The sequence below is a fragment of the Grus americana genome, chromosome 2, assembly GCF_028858705.1.
Source record: "Grus americana isolate bGruAme1 chromosome 2, bGruAme1.mat, whole genome shotgun sequence".
NCBI lineage: Eukaryota > Metazoa > Chordata > Aves > Gruiformes > Gruidae > Grus > Grus americana.
In genome coordinates, this window is record NC_072853.1 from 55532577 (window position 1) to 55536700 (window position 4124).

Below are 4124 nucleotides of genomic sequence, written 5' to 3' on the forward strand. Positions count from 1 at the left end.
TTCCAGCAGTACAATTAAAAGAAGCAAAATGCCCAACTTTGTAAATGCTCTCTAAAAGGCTTTTTTCTTCCCTTCGTGTTTGCCGCTGCAGAAGGGAATGCCTTGTTCGAATCCATGTAGGCTCTCTGATAATAGGTGCATTTTTAACAGCAGCTGGGCATCCAGTCAGGACTCATGAGAGGCTCTTGTTTTTGCTTCTCCACCTGCTTGGGCTGAAGGACCACATTTTAGCCTTAGTCCCCCTGTTGTGCAAGCCCGAATCTGGCCCAAGCTTGGCCTGCCATTGGGTTTTCCTCTCCGCCACTGAGCAACTCCTCTGCCTACAGCAGCAGGGCAACGCGTTTGGATGATGATTAACAAGAACACTGAGTCAGAGCTTATGGCTGCTATGAGGTTTAATATAATGTTTGCTTGCAAACTGACAAATATTGGCGGAAAGTACTTGCAAGGGAGGGATCTATGACTCTCAGTCAGGCTGCCAACCCGCTCTAACCAAACAGCTACAACTGGCCTCAGCCCTTTTCAGTCTTGTCCAGGCACTCCAGGGAATGCAATATTTCAGCCTCAGGACTAGTTGTTCTTATGCCATACAGCCCAGTTAAGGTGCACATTTTAATTGCATGGCTCACTCAGCTCATCACCATCTCGCACTTCTCGCTGTGGTCCTGGTTCCTCTCCTGTTGTAGGACCCCACTCGCCAGACACTACCGCAGGGGTGCTCCCTCTCTCCCCTCTCCACCCAAGCAGGTGCAGATCTACAAGGGACCCAAAACTGAAAAGAGACTGAGCGGTGTTTGGCTCAGAAGCCAAAGAAGTCCCCTCAGAAGGGACTGTGGGTACTGACTCCAAAGAGGTTGCTGGAGTTGCTGTGTAGCCTGGAGAAGACTGAGAGGGGATCTCATCAACACTTATAAATATCTAAAGGGTGGCTGTCAAGAGGAAGGGGCCAGACTCTTCTCAGTGGTGCCCAGCAACAGGACAAGGGGCAAGGGGCACAAACTGGAACACAGGAAGTTCCATCTCAATATGAGGAAAAACTTCTTTACTCTGAGGGTGACCGAGCACTGGCACAGGCTGCCCAGAGAGGTTGTGGAGTCTCCTTCTCTGGAGATATTCAAAACCCGCCTGGACACAGTCCTGTGCAACCTGCTCTAGGTGATCTTGCTCTAGCAGGGGGGTTGAACTAGATGAGCTCCAGAGGTCCCTTCCAACCCCTACCGTTCTGTGATTCTGTGTGCCCCAAATCCCAGCTGCAGCTTCACACATAGTCCTTTAGTGTTTGAGCTAATGCAGGGTTTTAAGGTGAGGGTATCTGAAATGAGGTGGTGGGGAGGGTACATCCATCACCAAACCTCTCAGGCAACAGCAAAACATCTCCATCACCACAGATCCACTGGAGAGGAAAAGCCCTGAAAGTCTTGTACTATTTAATGCAATTTTCACCTAGTTTAAATGGTGCCTGAAGCATATCCTTTTTAGGGTCCCTTCGAGTTTAAATTCACTGTATATTCCTGCAGCAATACAATTTCCTTTCATCAGCAGAGCTAGCTTCAGCTGTTGTTGGGTATTATTATACCTCACTGCTTCCTTCCTCTCCCATCAGTCCCTCTATCCCGGAGTTAAATGTCATTTATAGTTCAAGCTATTTGACTGCTAGTACACCAGAATAGCCCAGAAAGACAGGAAAGTTCACAGGGAAAGGGACATCAAGTGGCTACATTTTCAGCAGCACAAAAGAACTAGACCCCAAAAATCTTGCTGATGGATGTGAAAGTAGCACAGGACATTAAGGACAGAGTAATTTGGGCAGAACTGCGCGGCGTGACTGCTCACACTTGGCAACGTGGGTAGAAAGCAATCATCCAAGTGGGCGCAGATACCACTTGGAAAATGTCACTGCTGCAGCAGTGAAGGTGGTACCCTTTCTGAAAAGAAAGAGGCCTTTCCTCACCACAAAGGGGACATAAAAGCTAACACTTTTCATGAGCATTAACTTTTTTTTTTTTTTTTTAACTAAACAGAAAACAAGGGCTCACACAAAAAGTCTTTACCAACATTTTTTCAGTGTGCAGTTTTCTGGTGGACTGGTAACTATTTCAGTGAAATGAGGAACATCAAAATAAAAATTATTGTGAAAATGTCCTTTAAATCTGAATTGAAATGATGGCTTCTTTGTTTGCTTGTTTTCTTCTATGGATTGCTTGGGGCTTTTTTTGAAGTCACTCTTGTTAATTGTCCTGCAGCCATGGTATGTACCAGATGATAGGCAAGAAAGCTGACATGGTGAAGTTATATACAGCATCCTTGTGACCTTTTTGCAGTGAAGATACATATCTGTCCAATAAAGCCCAGGCCAAATGACAGTGACAGCTGTCTTGTGGCATTCAGTTTGAATTGAACAGGTTTGCTCACAAGTCAGGAGCAAGTATTTCATTACAGACTGTGCACCAAGACCAACATAAGCCCCCAAAAGTGAAACTTTCCCTCAGCAGCTATGGAAACTGCCCCGGTGGACTGAACTGCACTTCACAGGCTCCTCCTTATCTCCTTGCTTTGACTTTCCTGCCTCCTGCAAGCTGTCATCCTCTGTTGGCATTTGCATGTTGGTGTAGCACTTGCAAGGGAAGAAAGCCTCACTTCATCTCTCAGGAGGGATACGGGGTGTTATGGGAACTGAGCACTCGAAGAACGAGGGGCGAAGAAGCACCTTTTTTCTGAGGAAAGGTCCAAAGTTGCCTGCGTGGGAAGATGCTCTTCTCTCAGGGAAAGAGCCCAAGTCACTGCTGAAACGGGGCTTGCGTTATGTCAGCTTGAGCCTCATAATGAAAGGGATGACCAGCGTGCCTGACTTCTTGTGGGGACTGCCCGAGGTGCAGAAACTGAACCTTTCACGCAACCAGTTGGTGGTGATTCCTCCTTCACTGGGGAAACTGGACAGGCTGGTAGTGCTGAACTTGGGTGGGAACCGCCTCAAGTGTCTGCCTAAAGAGATTGGGCTGCTGAGGAACCTGAAGGTCTTGTTTGTCAATATGAATTGCCTGACAGAAGTGCCAGCAGAGCTCAGCTTGTGCAGGAAGCTGGAGGTCTTGAGTCTCTCCCACAACTGCATCTCACAGTTGCCTTTGAGCCTCACAGACCTGACGAGTTTGAGGAAACTGAACCTCAGTAACAACCGCTTTGTGCAAATTCCCCTCTGCATTTTTGCACTGAGGACCTTAGACTTCTTGCACCTAGGGTCCAACAGGCTTGAAAACATCGCAGAAAGTGTCCAGTATCTGGTCAATCTGCAAATCTTTATCATAGAGAATAACAACATACGCACCCTGCCACGGTCCCTCTGCTTCATCACCACTCTGGAGTTACTAAACATTGATTACAACGCCATACAGACTCTCCCGGATGACCTCTACCTGCTGTGCCGGCTGCCACGCATTGCGTGGAACCCGATGGACAAAGGCCTCCACATCGCCCACAACCCCTTGTCCCGGCCCCTGCCCGAGGTTGTCGAGGGGGGGCTGGATGTCCTCTTCAACTACCTCAGGGAGAAAAAGGAGCACAACTGAGTTTCTGCTGAACTTGGGATTAAGCCTGTCATCAAGACTCAGTCATACCGGAGTGCTTTCCCGCACAGGCATTTGCACTTCATAACGCTTGGATTTTGAAGACTGTGGATGGCTTTAGTAACGGTTGGAGGAAAGCAAGTATGATAGTCTTGATTAAGTGTGTGAACAGTAAACTTTCTAAAAATATCCACCTCTGTAACCTTCAGTGTTGGTGTGTTTGGGGTTTTTCAGGACAAAAAAAAAAAAAAGAAAAAACCACCAACCAAAAAACAACAGACCTGTGATAAAATGTTTGCTCTTCCTTTGACAGAAATAAATTAAGGCAGACTGCTGGAAGTGCAGATACATGTATTTGCCAGCTATTAGGTTGGAGGAATATTAGTATAAATGAGATTTACTATATGTGATTGCAGTTGCACTTTAACTCCTGCTCACTTCCTCATACGCAGATAAACCACTACATAAACAAACACTGCTATCTAAGTGAATCTCCAGGAAAATGTTTAATTTACTTTTGGCAGTGAATATATCCTGAGCTATATTAGCCCACAGACAGTATAT

The 4124-nt window shown here is 46.6% G+C and overlaps 1 protein-coding gene across 1 annotated transcript; it reads left to right on the plus strand.

The window, feature by feature from the left end:
• Positions 1-2525: 2525 nt before the first annotated feature.
• LRRC30 (leucine rich repeat containing 30) lies at positions 2526-3563 on the plus strand. Its single transcript, XM_054817890.1, has one exon. It carries the CDS (start codon positions 2667-2669, stop codon positions 3561-3563), a length of 897 nt encoding a protein of 298 aa, XP_054673865.1. The 5' UTR covers positions 2526-2666.
• Positions 3564-4124: the final 561 nt, after the last annotated feature.